Raw genomic sequence first — 21,558 nt, forward strand, 5'->3', positions numbered from 1 at the left:
CTTGTTTCTCTACATCCTGGTTAACATTTGGTATTGTCAGATTTTTAAAAATAATTTTTGTCTATGAAATCATAAAAACAAACCAGTAATGTAAGACTTGTGATGCCCCCTGCAATCCTGCAGCAAGCAGATGTTTCTTTAAATATCATCAGCAGGGTGTATTTTCTGCTGTACAAGCCTTCATTGGTTAACCTTGCAGAAAATAACTTCTGCTTCTGGCTGCACCCACCTCTCCACTGTTTCCAAATGGACATTCTCCAAATTAGCTACTTTTGGGGCTCCGACATCTGCTTTATCTACCCACAGCTGTGCCGAGAGGAAATCTTAACCTCAAAAACCCTGGGGACTCCCTGTCCGCAAACCTAGTCCAATAATACTGAACACATTTCACAGCTTATGGGGACCAAGCACAGAATCCTCCCAAATACTGGACCAGTGAGGGCCTCTCCCACTCCATTCCTGCCTGTAGAAGCTGAGTTCTCACGAGCTGCCTGCTGCCTGCTATCTACTGTCCTGCCACATTGCTGTATTAAAATAAACCTGAATGTTTTCTTTAAAAATCTGCATCAGAGACAGCAAAGGTGATGACAATGGGTGAGTGAATCCAAAATTTAAGGACAGAGAGGTTTACTTCACTCAAACAAAGATTCCCTAAAATGAAGCATGTGGATTATTCAGTGCTTGCTGGAGAGCACTGAAGAGAGGCCCCAAAGCTGGGTATGGTGACTCCCACCTGCAATTCCAGCACTTTGGGAGGCTGAGGTGGGCAGATCACTCGAGGTCAGAAGTTTGAGACCAGACTGGCCAACATGGTGAAACCTTGTCTCTACTAAAGATACAAAAATTAGCCAGGTGTGGTGGTGGACACCTGTAATCCCAGCTACTCAGGAGGCTGAGGCTGCAGTAAGCTGAGATCACACCACTGCACCCCAGCCTGGGTGACAAAGCAAGACTCCATCTCAAACAAAACAAAACAACAACAACAAAATGCTCCAGGTAGGTGATGGCCTTGGGTGGGGGGGAAACAAGCACATAATTCCCAGAGGACAGTGAGATTCACCCAACAAACCAAAGCGTGAGAGCCAATGGGTAGGGCTTTGGTGCTCCACCTTCCCGGTCAATTCCAAAGCCCCCCTTTCTTGAATAAGGACTTCAGCCAAGGCTCTTCCTGAGGACTTACCCCAGGTTCTTTCCTAAAAATAAAGATTGGAGGAGAATTCAACAATGCACTAAAAGTCCAGACAAATCTGTGCTTAAATGTTTTGAAGAATCTGGAAAAACATTTAAAAAATATTCTGGAATGCCTAATGTTAGCCTCTAAGATCATTAGAATGACTCCTTATAAATTCTACTTTCCTCAATGGCTTAAGTCAGGGTTTGGTTAACGAAGTTAAAAGATATCAGCTTAACTGGGTGAATATACAAACCCACGAATTATTAAGCTATACAGATCAACTTCCTAAAACGATTCAGAAAGAAAACAACTAAGGTCTCAAAGATTATGAATTTGCAACTGCAAGAACAACTAACCAAACAAGGCCTTTTAAGAAAAGACAGGGCCTCCTTCTTATGATGAAAGGGCTGTTTGCTTCTATTGTAAAAAGCCTGACCATTTCAAAAAAAGATTGTAGAAAAGTTCACGGCAGGACCAATGAAAAAACAGGATCCCACATGATGAACAGGATTGCTGAGGACCAAAGGGAGGTTCTCCTATTTCTACCAATACCCTAGGAGAAATGGACATTTCCATAAATGAAGAACAGACACATGCCCTCAAAGACACTGGGGCTATTCTTTTTGTCCTTAACCCCATCACTTCCAATTGTCCCCTTCCTTGAAGTAAGGGAACTGTACAAATGGTAGGGTTATCTAATCAGCCTGTCACTGGATACAAGCCCAAGCCCTTAGAATCCCAGGGCCTTCATTCTTTCCCTCATTCCTTTCTTCATTACCCCACCTCCCAGACATCTGTTGTTGGAACGTCACAATGCAGGCCTTCCTTTCTCCCAAAAGGAAAAAATGGATTTAGGTTTGGAATAGGAGCAAATGGAACAACTACAGAATGAGAAGTTACTGAAATTATAAAAATACAGATCAAACAACTTTTTTCTAAACTGGGACTAATTAATGACAAGGATGGCTTAGGGCAAGCTTTGCCAGAACACTCATGGTCACAATCTTCTGCTGACATTAGTAAAATATATTCAGCCACTTTCATTAAAATGGAAGTAAACCTGATTAATCCTTTCCCAGTATCAGGCAACATCCTCTAAGAACTGAAGCAACTGAAGGAATAAGATCCATAACAAAAGACTATATTAAAAAGGGTCTAATTATTCCTTGCACCAGCATGCAGTACTCCAATCCTTCCTGCAAGGAAGTCGAATGGGAAGAGCTGGCAGTTTGTACAAGATTTGAGAGCTGTCATCAACACTATGATCGCAAGACATCTGGGAGTACCAAAGCCCCATCCGCTCTTGGCAGCTGCAAGTGAGATACCTACTGTGACTGATTTATGCAGTGCTTTAATACTCCAGTGGACTCAGTATTTGTTTGCTTTTACTTGGGATGACTGCCAGCATATCTGGCCTATCGGGAAATATTGCTGATAAAACTGCTGCCTCCATCACAGCTCAACGAAAAGCTACAGACTCAATGGCTAAAGCTGTACTGGACAACTGCACTGATTTCGATTATTAGCTGAGCAAGCAAGTGTAGGTACGGTGGCAAATACCTCTTGTGCATAAACTCTTACCATTAAGTAGAAACTCATCTAGGAAAAATTAGAAGCTACTTGGCTACAAGTCTCTGAAGAAGAATCTGTTTAATTACCTTCATAATGCTTAGTTGACTCCCTAGTAGAATAGGTTCCTTTTTTCATTGTGGCATACACATTCTTTTTTATTGTAATCCTTATGTGCATTGTACTTGGCACAATTTTTTTTATTTTTTGAGACGGAGTCTTGCTGTGAACAGGCTGGAGAGCAGTGTGCGACCTTGGCTCACTGCAACCTCTACCTCCTGGATTCAAGCGATTCTTGTGCCTCAGCCTACTGGGTAGCGGAAATTACAGGCACCCACCACCATCCTCAGCTAATTTTTTAATATTTTTAAGAAGACGGGGTTTCACCATGTTGGCCAGTATAGTCTCGATCTCCTGACCTCACGATCTGCCTGCCTCGGCCTCCCAAAGTGTGCACTTGGTAACATTTTTGTTTTAATAGAGATGGAATCTTTCTGTGTTGGGCAGGTTGGTCTTCAACTCTCAGGCTCAAGTGATCCTACTGCCTTGGCTTCCTTCAAATGCTGGAATTAAAGCAAGAGGCACTGCCTGGCCAGCATTATAGTTCTACTATTGAAAATATTAATGCTGTGTATCTCTGGCCGTTTTCTTTTTTTTTTTTTTTTGAGACAGGGACTCACTCTGTTGCTCAGGCTGGAGTGCAGTGGCCTGACCATAGCTCTCTGTAGCCTCCACCTCCCGGGCTCAAGCAATCCTCCCACAGCAGGTACCACGATATCCAGATTTTTTTTTTTTTTTTTTTGGTAGTGAAGGGGTCTCGCCATGTTGCCCAGACTAGTCTCCAACTCCCAGGCTAAAGCGATCCTCCCGCCTCGGCCTCCCAAAGTGCTGAGATGAAAGGCCTGTTTCCCACGCTGGCTTCTGGATGTGTTTTGCTTCTGAGAAAACCAAAATCATGGCACTCCAAATACTAGAGACGATTCAACAGGCAAGAGCTGCGATGAAATCCACGCAGGTGACGGAGGTCTGGTCTCGCGGCTCGGTGATCCCGGTTCAGTTTCTGAGCACCTGACGTCCCCGGTTCTTAGGCGTGGCGCCCCCTCCTTCCCCGCATGGCCAGACACGGCTGCCTGGGAAGGAGTGTTTCTGGAGCACAACGTGAACTCGGATTTGGATCATCAATGCTTTCACCAAGAAAGACTTTTGAAAAAGGGCGGGAAACGAGACTTTCCTGTGAAGAGCGCGCGCCTCCCTCCAGGCCCGAGGCCGCCAGGCCGCCAGCCCGGCTCCGCAAGGCCGGCACCCACCCGCCCCGGCGCCACTCCGCCCCAAGACCCGCGTCTGCCCCTGGAAACCCCTCGCCGCGGAGGCAGACGGCGCGCCTCTCCGTCTCCATCGGGCGAACTCTTCCGCCCCACTCGAGCCTCCGCTGCTTCTTGTGAGCGGACGCCCCCAGACACAACGGGCCCCGCTGTTCAAGCAGGGGCGCCCCGGCCGGGCGGGCAGAGCCGGGAGCGCGGCCTCGGCCCCGGCCCACCACTCGCAGCTACCGCCCCGACCCCACTGCCCCACGTGCCGCCCAGGAACCGCAGCAGCTGCACCCCCGCACGTCCTCACCGCCCCCGCACGGACGCCGCTCTCCCCGCGCCTCAGTTTCCCCACACGCAGGATGGAGAGACCCGCCCCGCCCCGAAGCGTGGCGCCGTCCCCGTGGCAACTAGTGCCTAGCGCGTCCGCCGGTCCCACGGCCCCTCTAAAACAAGACCAGGCCCACAGTCTGCCGCGGCGGCGATCCCGCAGCCTACTAGTCACGCGGCCCGCGGCGCCCCGTCCGGCCCGGCTCACCTCACCTCAGGCGGTCTCGCCCGCCCCCGCGTCTGCGCACCCTTCGCTCCGCCCCTCTCTCCGCCTGCGACGCGCACCGCAGTCCCCGCCCCTCGCCCACCCCAGGACCCGCCCCGCGCACGCGCCACACGTGCCGCACGCACCGCACGCCCCTGCGCACGCGCAGGCCCCGCGCTGCGGCCAATGGGCGTCGCGGCCGCAGATCCGCCCGGCCCCGCCCTACCGGTGAGTTCCTCTGGCCGGGCGGCGGGGTTCGGCTCAGTCACCGAGCGCTGGGCCGCGGCGTTGCCGTTCCCGCTTTCCCACCGTCCGCCGCCTACGCGCAGCCCGCAGCCCGCAGCCCGGCGCGGACTCTGATCCCCGCAGCCGCCCTCCGGCGTCATGTCGCAGAGCGGAGCGCCGGGGATGCAGGAGGAGAGCCTGCAGGGTGAGGCCGGGGAGGCCGCGCGGGAGCCGGGGACGCCGAGGGGGCGCCGAGAGGAGGTTGGGGGGTAGGCCGGGGGCGCGCCGAGGGGAGGCCGAGAGGAGGCCTGGGGGGCATCGCGGGCCGGCCGAGGCCGCGCCGCCCTGCCCTCCCGTGCCCACTCCTCCGGCGGGCGTGCGGGGCCCGGGGCCTGGGGACCCCGCGTGCTGCTCGGGGTTCGCGGCGTCGCCGCTCGGGCGAGGGGTGGCTTGGACCCGGGTCGTACCGCGCGGGAAAGCCCCAATTCTCCAGCTCCGCGACCGCTGGAATTCCACCTGGAGGTGGATCTGCGTCTCCCGGTTGGTCCGAGCAGCCTCTTAAAAGTCCACGTTGCCCTCCGCGGTCTGTGGTTCAGACCAGCATTGGTTTTATTTATTTACTTTTGACACGGAGTGTCGCTCTGTCGCCCAGGCTGGAGCGCAGGGGCGCGACCTCGGCTCACTGCAGCCTTCGCCTCCCAGGTTTAAGCGACTCCCCTGCCTCAGCCTCCCGAGTATCTGGGACCACAGGCGCGCGCCACCACGCCCGGCTCATTTTTGGTATGTTTAGCAGACGAGGTTTCACCGTATTAGTCGGGAGGGTCCGATCTTCTGACCTGGTGATCCACCCGCCTCGGCCTCCCAAAGCGCTAGGATTACAGGCGTGAACCCCCACGCCCGCCCTAGCATTGGTTTTAATGAGTAAACACCAAGGCGTGGCAAGTGGACTTTTAAGGGCTTTAATTTTGTTACTGCTGTTCAAGTCCGTGGTGACTATTAGGATTTCCTGAAGTTAAATGGTGGGGGTTACAGCGTTTTTAGATTATGGCATTACATGGACTTGTTCCGATTCTCCTAGAGGATCGTTCCAAAACAAAGCTGTAAATGACCTACGGGTTAAAAATCACAAAAGGACGCCGCCTTTAGAGCACCCAGTCGTTACAGCCTGCTTAATGCCCGCATAGAGGCCTGCTGTGTGCACTTCGCTGGATTCACAGTACCATGGGTTCACGCAGCGGGAATCGCAGGCTCCGGGGGCAGGACTTGCCCCACGCACAGCCAGGTGGCATAGAGACCCTCCCCACCCGGTAAATACACGTGCAGAGCCCAGACTAGCCTTTGCTCAGGGAAGAGGGCCCAGAAGCTGCCTTCCCAGGGTCCCTAGGGCCCAGGCCTCGGAGGAGGGACCTGGTGGCAGCTGACCTTTGTGTTCTCTGAAGCCAGCAAAATTAGCACGTAAATAAGCTTGGGAAAGTACTGCCGAAACCTCTGCCAGTGAACTTTTAATCTTCATGAACAGTTTTGAAAATCATGTATTTACATAAATTTAGTGAGTTGCTAATTTTATTACAAAAGCAAGATTTTACTAGGCAGAACTTAGTTTCCATAATATATTGAATAATTTATGTATGTTTGAACACTACCATATTTTTTTTTAACTTTTTTTTTTTTTTTAAAGAGATGAGATCTCACTATGTTGCCCAGGCTGGTCTGAACTGGGTTCAAGTGATCCTCCCGCCTTGGCCCGGCCTAGAACCATATTTTTTAAAATCCTATAATTTGGAATTCAAGCATTGGCTAATTACTATTTTGAAATAGATTAAGGGGTGTTTTCCTGTCTTTTGTCATAAAATAAAATCCAAGAGATGTTTCCTTTGCCGTAAAATCACCCATTTTCTGGTTGTGAAGCTGAGTTACCAATGACATGGTGTGTTTCTTTGCCTGGCTGGGATCTGGGCACTGGGAGGTGGAGGGGGATCCGGAGGGGCTTGTTCCTCTCCAGTCCGTATCTTAAATAGGCTGCTGAGTCATTGGCAGTGCAAGACGGCCAGCGCTGGAGTTCTAGATTTTTGTTTTTCTGTTTTGTTTATTCTGTAATAAGATACTTAACTTGTGGGGTGGAACCCAGGTAGGCGATTCCTTGGGCCGTCCTGGGTGTCTGCGTGGCAGAATGGGGCCACCGTGGGCTCTTCTTGGGAGGGGTCGGCAGGTCCCGCGGGCTCCAGCCGCCTTCAAATCCTGCGCGGAGCGGTGGCTCAGGCAGCACTCACCCCTGTCTGGTCTGATTTCTCTGCCCCTTGTTTACCTCGGAACAGAGAAGTGTGGGAGCCCTGTAGCCAGACCCGCGGGTGGAAGCAGCAAACACTGCTTTTACCCTCTGGGGCCAGCTGCTTTTCCTGAGGAGTTAACGGCAGATGGGCTGATTCTGTCCCTTCCATCTCTTGATGATTCTAGCTAAAGTTGTTGACTAGCAGGATGCTCATATGTGTCCTTTTCATTCCTTACTCTGTCGCCCAGGCTGGATTGCAGTGGCACAAGCACTAGAGCTCACTGCAGCCTTAAACGTGGCCGCTTTCCCCTAGACATGCCACTGCTAAAATGCAGGAGCGGCAGGATTCTGTGATGACGCCGCCAGGGTTGTGGGGGTGGGGGCATCCCTTCCTTGAAGGACGCACTGTCTCCAGGAGGGCATCAGTTCAGTAAAGCGTTTGCCCCTTTCCTCTGGAGCGGCTGTGTTTAATGATCCAAGCCCTCACCTCTTCACCCACTGCTGTGTCTGCACTGGCAGATGGTTCTCTTATCAGAGGCAACTCACCACGGGCAGAGCTGTATAAGGAGAAAAACGTTTGTACTTATTTTGGAGGGGAATTGTAGCATTGTGTGGTTTTAGACCTGAAGGGGTTGCAGACGTCTAGATTCTCATCCAAGTCGATGGTGACAGTGAGGTTCTAGAAGTGGAGTGAAAAATAATGCCAGCAACACCAATTAAGGAAGCACCAGAGGGGTGGATACCTGGAGCCCGGATTGCCTGAGGCAAGGGTCCTGGAGGAGAGCCCGGCAAGAGGAAGGTCGAGCCCTGTCAGAAGCCAGGGACCTGATTACCTGCCAGGCTGACTTGAGGCTTGAAGTCTTTTGCAAGGGAAGTCTCTTTTGTTCCTCTCCCCACTAACCTGAGCAGCTTTTAAAGGTAAAAACAACAGCAGTTTCCTTTTTTTTTAAATTTATTTTGAGATGGAGTGTTCACTCTGTCCCCCAGGCTGAAGTGCAGTGGCATGATCTCGGCTCACTGCAACCTCCTGGCTAAGTTTTTGTATGTTTAGTAGAGATGTGATTTCACCATGTTATCCGGGATGGCCTCGATCTCCTGACCTCGTGATCGTCTGCCTCCCAAAGTGCTGGAATAGCCATGGAGCCTGTCCCATAAACAGCAATGTCTTAGCGCCCACTTCCCCGGGGAAGAAGTTCTTTGTCTGGTTTGGGAGTGCTCGTTCCCCTGGGGTTGACGGCTTCTCTGCTTCAGGCTTTTTTTCTGGGGTGCTGCCTCCCTCTCTTCTGACATTTATCCAAGAGCTTTTTCAGTGTATTTGCCTGGACTCCACCCTAGCATCCCATATCGTCACTTTCAGAGTGGGCTTCGGCTGGGCTTTTGGAGAACAATGAAAAAACAGCACAGGTGATTCTCCCTTCATAGCCAGAGTTGAGACTGTCACCCAGATTAGGGCAGAGGATGGCCTTGAGAACTGGCCCTGTGTTTACTCCATGTGGGGCTCCTGGCTGCAGCCGGTGAATCCATGTTGAGGAATGCAGCTGGGGAGTTTGCCCTGGGACATGCAGAGGGCAGCGAATCTAAGGGATTCCCTGTAGAGAGAACTACTTCAGGCACCTAGAGAAGCTGGATGTCAGATGACTTAAACCGCAAAGTGAGAAGGAGAAATGGATTAAGTGCTCTTGTTGGATTGTGTTTTGTCTCTGAGGCAGACCTATCAGCTTCCTTTCTGTAATGTGATGTAAATTATAGTCTAGGCTTTTCAAATCTCATCTGCCTTGCTAGGGGGGAGGTAAGATTGACTCCCTGTGTGTCTTGTTAGCAATGTAAGTTGTAAGTGAGGAGGGGGAGGAACATAAGGAGAGGGATGGGAAATGAGATTAGGGATGGGGGCTTTTCCACTGGGGATGGGAGCTCACACCTGTAATCATAGCACTTTGGGAGGCGGAGGCGGGAGGATCACCTGAGGTCAGGAGTTCCAGACCAGCCTGGCCAACATGGTGAAACCCTGTCTGTACTAAAAAAAAAAAAATTAGCTGGGCGTGGTGGCGGGTGCCTGTAATCCCAGCTACTCGGGAGGCTGAGGCTGGAGAATTGCCTCAACCCAGGAGGCAGAGGTTGCTGTGAGCCGAGATGGTGCTGTCGTACTCCAGCCTGGGTGACAAGAAAAACTCTGTCTCAAAAAAAAAAAAGGAATGAGGGCTTTTCTTGCATCAGCAACAGCAGTACCTTTTTTTCTTGGGCCTGATTATACTACATTTATTTGAAGTAAAGTACTTGTGATTATGAGCAAGTTTTCTTTTCTTTTCTTTTCTTTTTTTTGAGACCGTCTCCACACTGCTGGAGTGCAGTGGTGTGATCTTGGCCCACTTCAACCTCCACCTCCTGGGTTCAAGTGATTCTCCTGCCTTAGCCTCCTGAGTAGTTCGGATTACAGGCATGTGCCACCATGCCTGGCTCATTTTTTGTATTTTTAGTAGAGACAGGGTTTCACTGTGGTATCCAGGATGGTCTTGATCTCATGATCCGCCCGCCTCAGCCTCCCACAGTGCTGGGAATATAGGTGTGAGCCACCGTGCCCTGCCGTGAGCAAGTTTTTTAAGATCATTAAGCAACCTTAATCCCAATCTTTGTTTGAAAAAGTGAATGAACAGATTGGAGAATTGTAACATTTGAGTAGATTCACAGCATACTCTGTTCTCCAGGAAGTGCCTTTCCTATCCGGCTGCTGTAGGTAAATAATAGAACTCCTCTCCCTTAGTAAATCATTCCTGGGAATACAGCTTTTGGGCCCAAAGTCATTAGCCACAGACAATCTGGAATGGTTTTTTCCTTGTCTCCAGGGTGCTTAGGACTCTTTCTGGGGCGATTTTTTAAAAGCACCGCTTTGGTTTGAATGTGCCCCTCCCATGTTGCCAGTGGGATGACAGTAAAGGTGGGCTTCTAAGAGGTGCTTAGGCCACGGGGACTCCTCTCTTGTGAATGGGATTAGTGCTCTAAGGGGCTGGATGGAGTGAGGTGGGTGCCTCTTTGCCCTCATTGAAGGGATGGGGCAGGAAGGCCCTTACCTGATACCAGTTGCTGTTGCCTTGACCTTGAACTTCCCAGCCTTCAGAACAGATCAGTTTGTAAATCACTGAGTCTGTGGGATTCTGTTACAGTAGCACAGACAGATGACAGATACACTGTCTCCAAGTCATCTTTCTCTCAGCGTGGTCTTCACTTTTCCCCTGTAAGATCAATGTAGTGTGTGTTTGGCCTTGACCCTAGTTTCTGATGCAGAGCACCTAACCCCCTGGGATTTCCTGAGCAGTAAGTTTTTTTTTTTTTTTAAGATGAAGTTTCACTCTTGTTGCCCAGGCTGGAGTTTAGTGGTGCGATCTCAGCTCACTGCAACCTCCACCTCCTAGGTTCAAGGGATTCTCCTGCCTCAGCTTCCTGGGATTACAGGCATGCGCCACCACACCCAGCTGATTTTTGTATTTTTAGTAGAGAAGGGGTTTCACCATGTTGGTCAGGCTGGTCTCGAACTCCAGGCCTCTGGTGATCCATCTGCCTTGGCCTCCCAAAGTGTTGGGATTACAGGCATGTGCCAGTGCACCTGGCCAATAAGTGTCTTAAGCACGTTTGTTAAGAAAGCAGAATAAAAGGGTGGCGACTCCATAGGCAGAGCAGCCTGGCCGGTATTTCTGTTATTCATAAAGTCACCTTATTAGCAGCGTGCTCCAAAAGGGCTCCTTGCTCAGCCATTTTTGGTGTAAGTTGTAAGGAGCCCCTTCAGAATAACTGTTAATCAGGTGGCTCAGGGGCAGTCCTCAGATAGTTAATTCAGTAGAAAGTCCCAGGGTCACCCCTCCTAGCAGGAGAGGGGACTGGAGATGGAGTTGTAGACATTCTGGAGCCATATGAGGTGCGGAGAGCGTGGTTAGGTTTGGGACATGTGGAGTGGCTGGGGGTCTGGTCGTGAAGAGCATAGTTAGGGTTAGGGTTGGTACATGTGAATTTAGGGTTAGGGTTAGTTTTGGGTTAGAGTTAGGGTTAGTGTTGGGACATTTAGGGTTGGGGTAAGGTTAGAGTTGGGTTTAGGGCTTAGGATTTGGACATTCGGGGTAGCTGGGGTTCTGGTCTATATGTCATTTCCATTTGGCTGCTCCAGAATTATTGTTTCTGGTAAATTGATAAATGTAAGTAAAGTGTTTTTCTGGATTCTGTGAGTTGTAGCAAATTGTTGAACCTGAGGGGGTGTGTGGGATCCCCTGAGTAGAGGGACGGGTAGAATTGTGGGTAACCTGTACACCCCATTTTCAGCTTGCATCTGTGGGAACAGTTTTGTGGGACTGAGCCCTTAATCTCGTGGGTTCTGACACTAACTCTAGGTAGATAGAATGGAATTGAACTGTTGGACACCCCAGTGGTGGTGGCGACTTGGTGTACCACATTTGATGTTAAGAGTGGCATCGTGGAAGAGACAACTACAGCTTGAAGTTCCATGTCGTAAGATGAATAACACTTTACCTTAGCCAAGTAAATTGAAGCAGGCCCAGAATGAGTGCTGGAGATTGAGCCTAGAAAAACAGTTGGCCAAAGCAGAGGCTGTGGTGCTGTTCTCTGAGGACCACAGGCCATTGCCAGCTGGCCGCATGTCATCATGAACCCCAGAGAGGGAAGGAGGGCTAGTGAACATCAGAGTATCTGGAAATACTGAGATGAGCAGTTTCAGGAATGGTGTGATGTGTACATCTCTGATTGCACCGTGTAGCCTCTGCCAGAGTGTGGGGCCAAGTGGCCTGGGCCCTTCTCCAGTGAGCTCCAGGCTCCAAGACAGACCCAGGCCTGCCTTTGTCTTAGCAATGTACTTCGTGTGGGCCAGGACCTGAGGCAACGTGAGAGGCCAAAGAGAAGGATCATGCATTCATTTGAAAATCTGGGATCATTTTGTTAGCAGCTTACTGGGAGGCTGTTGATGGTGTAAGTTGCAAATCCACATTTCCCTCCTGGGCCTTCGCTTTGCTTTTTTTCTGGTTAATATGAGATACACTCTGCAACAAGTGGCGTACTGAGGCTGGGCCAGGCCTCTTTCAGGAGATGCCTAGTTAGTGCATGGAAAGCTGTGCACCTGCCTTTGCTTCCAGAGAACGTGATGGATTAACAGGCTACTCCCTTCCCCCAGTGGCATGGTGTTATGTAGTGCTGTGCTGGTTTAAGGACAGTCAGCAGCTCACAGTGATTATTCTACTTAATAAAATTACAGTGACTGCAAAATGAGATGATTCCATTGTTCTCGCACGTAAGTTTCTCAGGCTTTCGTGGTCTGCCTGCACGTTCCTCCTCCTGCACGCCACCCTCCGTATGCTGCCAGAGGAAGCTTTAAGCAGATTTGCTTTAAATAAATAAACCTATGGCACAAAGTAGAAAAACTGTCCTGGGCTCAGAAATAGACCTGTGCATATATGCACGCTTGATTTCTGACAAAGGAAGCAGCCCAGAGCAGGGGTGAGGCAGGAGCTGTCTGCAGTAAATGGGGCATTCGTTTCACATCGATGGAAAAGTTAATCCATGTAGATTCTGGATCTAAATGTGAATGTCGTAACAGAGCTGTGTGAAGTCATAGAATAGAATATCTCAGCTCAGGAAGGATTGCTAAATTTGACTGAATTAAAATCTCTAGAACTTCTGTACATCAGAAGACATGAGAAAAATATGCGCTACTGAGTGAAAGTTACTTGCAATGTATTTAAATGAAGAAAAACGTATGTCTAGGATACAGGATTATCCTAGAATTATTGCACTTGAGCCATAATGGGAATAGGAGCAGCGTTCCGGCCTCAGTTTCTATTTATAATGATGACATGGAAAAAATACTGCTGGACGCCCACATATAAGAGAAGCACAGATAATAGACAAGAATAAGAGATTTGAAGAGCCAGTTCAAAAAAAATGCCATGCTGATGGCTAGTAAACTTGTAAAGACGTGTTCAACCTCATTAGAAATTAAATAAATGCAAAGCCACACAATACAAGTAATAGAGGCTGGGCATGGTGGCTCACGCCTGTAGTCCTAGCACATTGGGAGGCCGAGCTGGAAGGATCGCCCAGAAGTTCGAGACTAGCCTGGGCAACATAGCGAGACCCCGTCTCTTAAAAAAAAACAGCCGGGGTAGTGGTACATGCCTTGTAGTCCCAGTTATTCTGGAGGCATTGGCTAGAGAATGGCTTGAACCCAGGAGTTTGAGATGATAGTGAGCCTTGATTGTGCCACTGCACTCCAGCCTTGACGGCAAAGCGAGACCCTGTCTCTAAAAGAAACAAAAAATAAGAGATAATTTCAACCTTTGAAAGAAAAATTTAAATCCTTTAAGCTTATGTTGACATTACCTTTTTTTTTGACATGGAGTCTCGCTCTTCTTGCCCAGGCTGGAGTGCAGTGGCGCAATCTCGGCTCACTGCAACCTCCACCTCCCGGATTCAAGTGATTCTCCTGCCTCAGCCTTCTGAGTAGCTGGGATTACAGGCGTGCACCACCACCAAACCTGGCTAATTTTGTATTTTTAGTAGAGACAGGGTTTCTCCATGTTGGTCAGGCTGGTCTCCAGCTAACCGCAGGTGATCCACCTGCCTCAGCCTCCCAAAGTGCTGGGATTACGGGCGTAAGCCACCACACCGCGGCTGGCTGTTTCTTGTAAAAGTTCACTGTAAGGAAGTATTCTAATTGGATTCTGGTGACTCGGCAGTTATTGGACATTGGCTTGGTATAAAGGGAGACTGTAAGAGATGGACGGATATGTGGTTAAAAACCCAGGGGGCTTCCTTCCTGTACCCAGGGAGAGCGTGTGTAGACCAGTCACTGCCATGCAGGTGGGCAGAGGGATGCCTTAAAGTCGGGGTTTAAGGGATGGTTCCGGGTGTGTCACCATTGCTGCCTCTTGGAAATGGAAGGGCGGGCTGGTTAGATATGACGACCAGATTCCAGAATGGGTAGAAAATCCAGCTGTGCCCCTTTCTTTGTCCCCACCAGGCTCCTGGGTAGAATTGCACTTTAGCAATAATGGGAACGGGAGCAGCGTTCCAGCCTCGGTTTCTATTTATAATGGTGACATGGAAAAGATACTGCTGGATGCCCAGCATGAGTCCGGCCGGAGTAGCTCCAAGAGTTCTCACTGTGACAGGTAGGTGCACATCAACAAGTGTATGCGTTACAGTGCCAGTGTCTTCAGTAGGTGACAGTCGCAGCTGGAAGTGCCTGTGTCACCTCTAGGCCTGGGCTGCCACTCCCCTCAGGCCACGTTCAGGGGTGGCTCCTGCCGCAGTCCAGCCTTGTGTAGGAGCCTTGCCCTCTGCGGGGAGGAAGCGACCTGGGACTTAGTCTGTGAGGGGCCATGTTCGAGTCGGGAGTGAGTGTGACAGCCACCAACCTCACTTTGAGAAATGCACTCGCGCGCCTCAGCGGGGCTGTGGTCACGGGGAGCGGTTCCCGGTTAGCAGCGCTTCTGAGTGACTCCAAGGCAGAGAGGCTGACAGTGAGCAAAGGTTGCGTCCCCTGAGAGCTGTGCAACAGACCGTGAGGGTGGCAGATGACAAGGCCAGCCACTCACGAGCTGTCCCCACCTCTTCTCTGGAAGACTGGCTAGCTGAGCAACATTTTGGCTCTGGCTGGTGCTGGGTGGAAGGGAAGGTGTGCACGCCGCTGGCTAAGCGCCTCATCTTGGAGGTGGTTCCTGCCTTTGGAGTTTGTGCTTCTGACGATAGAATGTTCACGTGATGTTCTGTTTCTCCATTTTATTCACTTTGCCAAGTCCACCTCGCTCACAGACACCACAGGATACTAACAGAGCTTCAGAAACAGATACCCATAGCATTGGAGAGAAAAACAGCTCACAGGTAAGCTGGAGGGAGAATGTGCAGTTTAACTATTTGTGATCCGTTTGTACAATAAGTGAACAGTTTTAAATGTGATTATGTCAGAGAAAAGTCGGGCTTTAAGGGTGTCTCCTGCCTTTTTAAAAAAAGTCTGTGGTGGGAACATACACAGCACATACACAGCTGAGCTGAGGAGGTGCTGAGTGGGACAGGCCGCGTGGGCTCCGCCCCTGCCCGCCATCAGGGATACGCTGGAAAGGAGGAAGGGCTCCCGGTGTCTGCAGCCTGTAGCGGAGGGAGTGACCATTGGAAAAGGGTGGTGCTGGGCCAGCTGCTGGCTGGTCTTTCCTCCTCGTTACTAGTTGGACAGTGAGTGGGCTTAATATTTGCATGCTGTGTGCGAGTTAGGCCTTAGTCCTGAGCTCACTGCTTGCTGCCCGGGCAGTGTGGCATTAGTGGCTAATCAGCCTGTTAATTTCATGTAAGGTCACTTTTCTTCTTTTTAAAGAAATTTTTTGTAGAGACAGGGTCTCCCTGTGTTGCCCAGGCTGGTCTTGAACTCCAGGGCTCAAGTGATCCTCCCACAGTACTGGGATTATAGGTGTGAGAGACCATGTCCAGCCTAAGATCACTTTTCTAATGTTAACCAAATAACGGGCTTTCCATAATGGCCTGCATTCAGCATTGTTGTGAGGGCACAAACCCTTCTGAAAGTGAAAGTCTTGGGAGGAAAAAGTGTACCTGGGGTGATTGCCTTTGTTCACCGTCATTCTCCCTCCCCCTGCCGGATAGGGCTTGAGCGGTGATCACAGCGTCGTGCTGAGTTCTCTCTGGCAGTGCCTGCCTTGTTGCAGAGGAGATGCACGATACGTGTTTTCTTGGGTGTTTGTTGATGGTGAGGACATAAACGATGGGTGTTTTCTGTATTTTGAAAGCTTTGTGAGGAATCCCAGCCTTACAGTCGGGATTAGTAGCTGGCCCTCCGTTGCCAGTTTCCCCTCAAGGCGTCCTTCACCAAGGAAACAAGGAGTCCCTGTTACCCCAGGCTTTCTCAGGGATGGCTCCCGGCACCACTCCCAGGGTTCCAGAGCCAGCAGGAGCCTTGACTGTGGGTGTGTGGGCGCACCCGAGGGCGTGTGGCCTGCTCCTGGGCACTTGGCTGTATCCAGCTGGGGTGTACTCAGGTGTCTGGATTTGGAGAGCTATTCTTATTTTCACATTTTAATTTTTTGAGAGAGAGAGTCCTTGCCATTTTCACTATTTTAAACAAAATTTCCCCCTTAGTTTTAAAAGGAATTAGATGTTCAGGTACAGAATTTTGAAAATGCAAAAAAGTAGAGGAAAACACTTGAATCTGAGATTTAAAGTCCTTTTGAATGTTGCGTGCTGTGATGGACTCTGAGGATTTGGCTGCAGCCGTGTTTACATGTTCATTTCTGCCTTTTCCCAACTGCTCATCCCAGAAGCATCTTGTAAACTTGCTCTGCTGCCTTCGACATGTCCCTGTTTGGAGCCATTTTCTTGTTATTACCAGTGCTGCACCCACCACCTTTGCCCTCACGTCACGACTTCCCTAGGACAGTGGTTGCCGCCGTCAGTACCCCCAGAGTCTCCGTGAACCACATGTATTTACGACCTGGGTGGGCTCCCAGAGCGGTGGGCCATCCCTGGAGGAGGAGAGCCTGCCGTGAGCTGGCAGTGTGGTGACAACCGGTGAAGGCCCCAGCCCCAGGACTCCACGGACCACGGTCCAAAGCAGCGATGTGTGCTGCCGGGCTCCTGAATTGAGCCTGCAGATCTGAAGCTTGGGCAGGAGATGGGTGTTTTCCGGGGTAATGTGATAGATTAATCTGTACTGAACATTTACTTTATCGCAGTCCGAGGAAGATTATATAGAGAGACGGAAAGAAGTTGAAAGCATCCTGAAGAAAAACTCCGATTGGATATGGGATTGGTCAAGTCGGCCGGAAAATAGTCCCCCCAAGTGAGTGTGTTTTGTGTGTCATGGGGTCTCCCCTTGACAGAGGACACGAGCTGACATGTTTCTTCCCGCCTCAGGGAGTTCCTCTTTAAGCACCCGAAGCGCACGGCCACCCTCAGCATGAGGAACACGAGCGTCATGAAGAAAGGGGGCATATTCTCTGCAGAATTTCTGAAGGTTTTTCTTCCATCTCTGCTGCTCTCTCATTTGCTGGCCATCGGATTGGGGTAGGTAACGTGACTGTGTGACTTCTGTCATGGCATGTCGTGGGGTGATTTATGTAGACGATTTTACTGAAGGACAGAGCATCAGTTAAAGCTTGGCGCATTTTCACAGACACTCATGCAGTCCCTGTTCAGGTGAAGAAACCACCAGCCTGCAACCCCCCAGAAAACCCCAGCACAGGCGCCCTGAGTGCTGTCTGGCACGGGAAGTCTGCCTGTTGTTCACTTGATAGAACTGGAGTCAAAGCAGGGATTCTTGTCCCTGACTTCTTTATCTTGTGCGTAGTTGAAGGCGGCCTAATTTCCGCATAGCACCGCTTGGTGCGAATGCACCCAGCTGTCTGCTATAGATGAGGGGTCTCAGCGACTTGCTGTATTTCCTCCGGGATAGGACTTGTTCTATTTCACTCTCAGCAATAAAGGAACCAGTGGGGTCTCTGATTTTTCTGTTTTCATTCGCTGTCGTTGCCCAGGCTGGAGTGCAGTGGCATGATCTCGGCTCGCTTGCAATCTGCTTCCCAGGTTCAAGCGACACTCCTGCCTCAGCCTCTTGAGGAGCTGGGATTACTGGCGTCTGCCACCACCACGCCTGGCTAATTTTCGTATTTTTGTAGAGACGAGGTTTCCCCACGTTGCCCAGGGTGATCTCAAACTCAAATGATCCGCCCGCCTCAACCTCCCAAAGTGCTGGAATTAAAGGCGTGAGGCACTGTGCCTGGCCTTTTCTGGCTTCTTATACTAACTGCAGAAAACACAGAGAGAGGCCAGGCAGGTGCCACTGTGGATTCTGAAGAGCCAGAGCAGGAAGTGAAAACTGTTCCTCCTCGGTCTGGTCCCAGCATCTCAGCGTGGGGGAGGGTTCCCACTAGTCCTGACATGTAGTGTTCTATGGCTGCTGTGTAGTGGACAGACTGGAATGCTACTGGTTATGTGGTTTGGGTTGGCCCCGAGGGCTCACGTCTGAGTGGAAGGAAACAGGATAGAAGCCACTGTCTCCTGGGCCAGGACCTGAGGGCTGCCTGCGTCCCCACCTCGCCCTCCATGTGCACGGCTTTCTCCCAGCTCTTGCGCACATTCCCATGTCCACCCCCATCGCCTCTATTTTGGCCGGTGCTTTTGGAGTCAAACCCACAGACTGCATCAGCATCACCAGGCAGTTTGCTTTCTGGAGCCTTTTCCAGAATTGTCAAGCAGACTCTGGGGACAAGGCCTAGTAGTCCTCATTTTAAATGCCAGGTTTAGGCCTTCATTTCAGGATGGATTTCTGCAGCCACTGCTTCCCAGCCGGTGACCTTCGTCCTGCCCAGGTTTCCAGAGCCTGATGCTGCCACTGGCGACCCATACCCCCACTCAGCAGCTTTCTGGAACTGCACGATAAAATCTGCCCCAGAAAGTTGCCGCTGCAGCATGCTGTGTTCACAGTACTCACCACTGCCCAGAGCCGCCAACCAGGTTCCTACTCCGCCTCCTTTCTGGGAGACCCGCCTTCCTCCCTCCCGGAGTGATGCCCTCTGGTCAGCTGGAGCGAGCCCCTTGCTGAAAAGCCTTTTCTGACACGCCCACTCCCATTCATTAACAGGTGTCATTAACATCTTTAGTTGGGGATGTATCGCCCCACCACCAAACCTAAACACGTAAGGGCAGGGCCTTCAGTATTCAGCGGTTGGCCGTGAACCGGCAACACCAACATGCCTGGTGGGAGACTTCCCCCAGCAGTGAGCTGGATCGAAGCAGAAGCTTGCTATCTGGAAACAGTAATAGGGTTTGATGTTTTCTAAACTAATACAAAATACATATTGATAAATGAAACACTAGATAAAAGATTACAGATAGATTCATGACAAAATTTTTTGATGGGTATAAAATCGCCAGTCCCTTGCATAAGCGCTAACCACAGCAAGCTACCCTGTTTCAGCTGTGACAGTCTCCTGCGAATCACGAGCTACATTAACTACGGATTCTGTTTTCTGTTAAGGATCTATATCGGAAGGCGCCTGACGACCTCCACCAGCACCTTTTGATGAAGAACTGGAGTCTGGCTTTGCTTGTTAGTGGGATGACTTCTGAGTTCGCAGCGTAGCTCACTGGAGAGCTGTTAAACCCTCGGGCGTGCCACTTGTGTTGATGTGTTCTGGATATGCTGCGTTCCTAATTCAGCAAAACGAAGGAATAGACACTAAAATGTTGATCTATAATTATACCTATGGGATCAGTTAATACGCATGTCAGACTGATTACTGTCAAAATTTGGTAGTGAATTTTCATTGGATATTAGATATAAATATCGGAATATAAATAATTTTAAAATACTAGTTACGGTGTATGTTGTATTTTAAAAATTATCTGTAACCTTAATTCCGTTAAAGTACTTTATATTTCAAAAGAATGAATAACATTGATAATAAAATCGCTACTTTAAGGGGTTTGTCCCACAATAAATATTGTGGCCTTATCACACTATTGTAGAAAGTATTTAATTTAAATGGATGCAGGTTGTCTACTAAGGATTATGCGTATCTGTGCTAATTGTTTGTAATAAACCAAGATAGAGCTACAAACTCAGCTGTACAGGTCATATGCTAAACTTTCTTTTGCAGCATAAGGATTGAAGAAGCCCCCGATTGTGAGGTAGTCACCTGGGATGATCAGTTTCTGCCGAAGCACCTGCTCAGTGTCTGTCTTTTCCTCTATCTGCGCTGGTGAATTTAATCCTCTCTGTGCTCAACTTTTGTATGCTTTTAAAATCAGCTGTATTCTAAGCAAATCTCTGTCTACTTTAAAAGACTGGAAATGACAAATAATAATAAACCTTTGCCAAATCCTTCAGATTATCGTATTTACATACGGTTTAAAATCAGACGTCGTAATAGCTTCTTGATTAAACCAGGACTGGTCCCTACTTTGACATTCTTTATCTTTCCTACAGCAAGCTTATTAGAAAGGCTGCTGCCTTGATGTTTCGCCTTTCCATGCTTAATTTGGGTGTTGAATCTAACACTGATTTGTAAACATCATCTTCGTTGATCCTACCTCGGAAGCAGTCATCTCTGTCTTACAATTGGAGAAAGCAGATGGCAGGACATCAGAATTCTTTATGTAATTTCACCTCAGAATAGTCTGAGATCAACTGGTCAAGTGAATTCTGTTTTTGTTTTAGAGCAAATGTGTTCGCTGTTTGTCTTTCATCACAGACACCAGTGGAGTTTGAGCACTTCACAGAGCTCCGTGGATGCCCTGCTTACCATCAGAGCTAGCACACAACAAAGCCAACAACACGTGTTCCCTCACAGATGGCATTGGCTGAACTCACTGAAACCAGCTGGATGGCCAGGCATGGTGGCTCACACGTATAATCCCAGCACTTTGGGAGGCCAAGGCAGGCAGATCACCTGAGGTCAGAAGTTCAAGACCAGCCTGGCCAACATGATGAAACCCCGTTTCTACTAAAAATATAGTATTAGCCAGGCATGGCGGCACAAGCCTGTAATCCCAGCTACTAGGGAGGCTGAGGCAGGAGAATAGCTTGAACCTGGGGAGGAGCAGGGTTGTGGTGAGCTGAGACTGTATCACTGCAGGCTCCATCTCAAAAAATAAAACTACAAAACAGGTTCTAAGCTCTGGGACTGGGCCAATGTGGTGGCGCCACACCTGTGATCCCAACGCTTTTTGAGAGGCCCAGGTAGGAGGATCACTTGAATCCAAAAGTTGAGGACCAGCCTGGGGGAACATAGCAATACACTCTCTTTACAAAAAATACAAAAATTAGCTTGGTGATGTGGCACACACCTGTAGCCCCAGCTACTCAGGAGACAGGCAGGAAGATCCCTTGAGCGCAGGAGTTGAAAGGCTGCCGTGAGCCAGTATAGTGCATGCAGCCTGGGCAAGAGCAAGACTCAAAAAAAAAACTCTGGGACGGGAGTGCTTGAGATAAATGAGACCAAGAATCAAGTTTTCTAGAGGTGTTTTTCATTAGATTGTAACATTATACATTTTATTAAAAATGAAACGTTTGATGTGTATCTGGATGTATATTACCGTTTTTATCTTTGAGGTAGGGCAGTGGCAGTAACAGCCTTTCTGAATAGCTTTAGTATTCAGCCCTTCTTTTCTGCAGCGGTTAATACAAATACCGGTCCACACCACTCATTCATTAACAGGTTTACAAAATAAACGTTACCTAAATGATTCTGACATAAAAACACAACACTTGGCCCCTATTTATCTGACACTGACTCTGATGCAGACATCTGACTGCCCACACCTGCTCAAGAAGTGTGGAACACGCACCTGTGTGTGGTGACAGCTCTAGAGCGGAGTTGGCAATACTTCAAAAAGCCACAGCTGTGCATCTCTACTGGGCTTTGGACCCACAACCCACTGCTAGGAATTCACTCTGAGGATGGACCTGAAGTTACGCACA

At 49.6% G+C, this 21,558-nt stretch overlaps 1 protein-coding gene across 1 annotated transcript; it reads left to right on the forward strand.

Moving 5' to 3' along the window:
• The first annotated feature begins 4,927 nt into the window (after window positions 1-4,927).
• On the forward strand, window positions 4,928-19,964 carry BNIP3 (BCL2 interacting protein 3). Its single transcript, XM_021671717.2, has 6 exons — window positions 4,928-5,015; window positions 14,092-14,242; window positions 14,870-14,954; window positions 16,811-16,917; window positions 16,992-17,141; window positions 19,114-19,964. The coding sequence occupies exons 1-6, from the start codon at window positions 4,970-4,972 to the stop codon at window positions 19,157-19,159; spliced, it is 585 nt and encodes a 194-aa protein (XP_021527392.2). The 5' UTR covers window positions 4,928-4,969; the 3' UTR covers window positions 19,160-19,964.
• The last annotated feature ends 1,594 nt before the right edge of the window (window positions 19,965-21,558 follow it).

Source organism: Aotus nancymaae, unplaced genomic scaffold (genome assembly GCF_030222135.1).
Source record: "Aotus nancymaae isolate 86718 unplaced genomic scaffold, 86718_ANA_hifiasm-v0.15.2.pri h1tg000193l, whole genome shotgun sequence".
Taxonomy (NCBI): domain Eukaryota; kingdom Metazoa; phylum Chordata; class Mammalia; order Primates; family Aotidae; genus Aotus; species Aotus nancymaae.